This window comes from Nestor notabilis, unplaced genomic scaffold, assembly GCF_000696875.1.
Source record: "Nestor notabilis isolate BGI_N333 unplaced genomic scaffold, ASM69687v1 scaffold28052, whole genome shotgun sequence".
Classification (NCBI taxonomy): domain Eukaryota; kingdom Metazoa; phylum Chordata; class Aves; order Psittaciformes; family Psittacidae; genus Nestor; species Nestor notabilis.
The window spans coordinates 630-860 of record NW_009920089.1 but is presented as its reverse complement, the minus strand read 5'-3'; the positions used below and the strand labels follow the sequence as shown (position 1 = coordinate 860).

Genomic DNA, 231 nt, shown 5'->3' with positions numbered 1-231 from the left:
GGAGCCGGGACTCTTCCCACAGGCCGCGAGCCACGATGCGGGCGATCTCCATCGGCTTCTCCAGGTACCTGCTCTGTAAGAGGTGTGGACCCCGAGGTCAGCAGGCACAAGGGCACAGCCTAACCCCTGGGATCCCCACATCCCTTATGGCTGTGGGTCACGAACGCCACCAGGCTCCCCCCGCTCCTCCCCACCCCAGCACCCCCAGCCTCCCATGCAGGAACTGTTCGA

The 231-nt window shown here is 65.8% G+C and overlaps 1 protein-coding gene across 1 annotated transcript in view; it reads right to left on the bottom strand.

The window, feature by feature from the left end:
• LOC104402618 (signal transducer and activator of transcription 3) overlaps window positions 1-73 on the bottom strand; it is a gene marked incomplete at its 5' end in the record, with an annotated part of 2,900 nt that extends 2,827 nt beyond the window's left edge. The window contains one exon of the mRNA XM_010010533.1: window positions 21-73. Within this exon, the coding sequence (XP_010008835.1) occupies window positions 21-73 (53 nt within the window). The remainder of the gene's footprint in view (window positions 1-20) is intronic.
• Window positions 74-231: the final 158 nt, after the last annotated feature.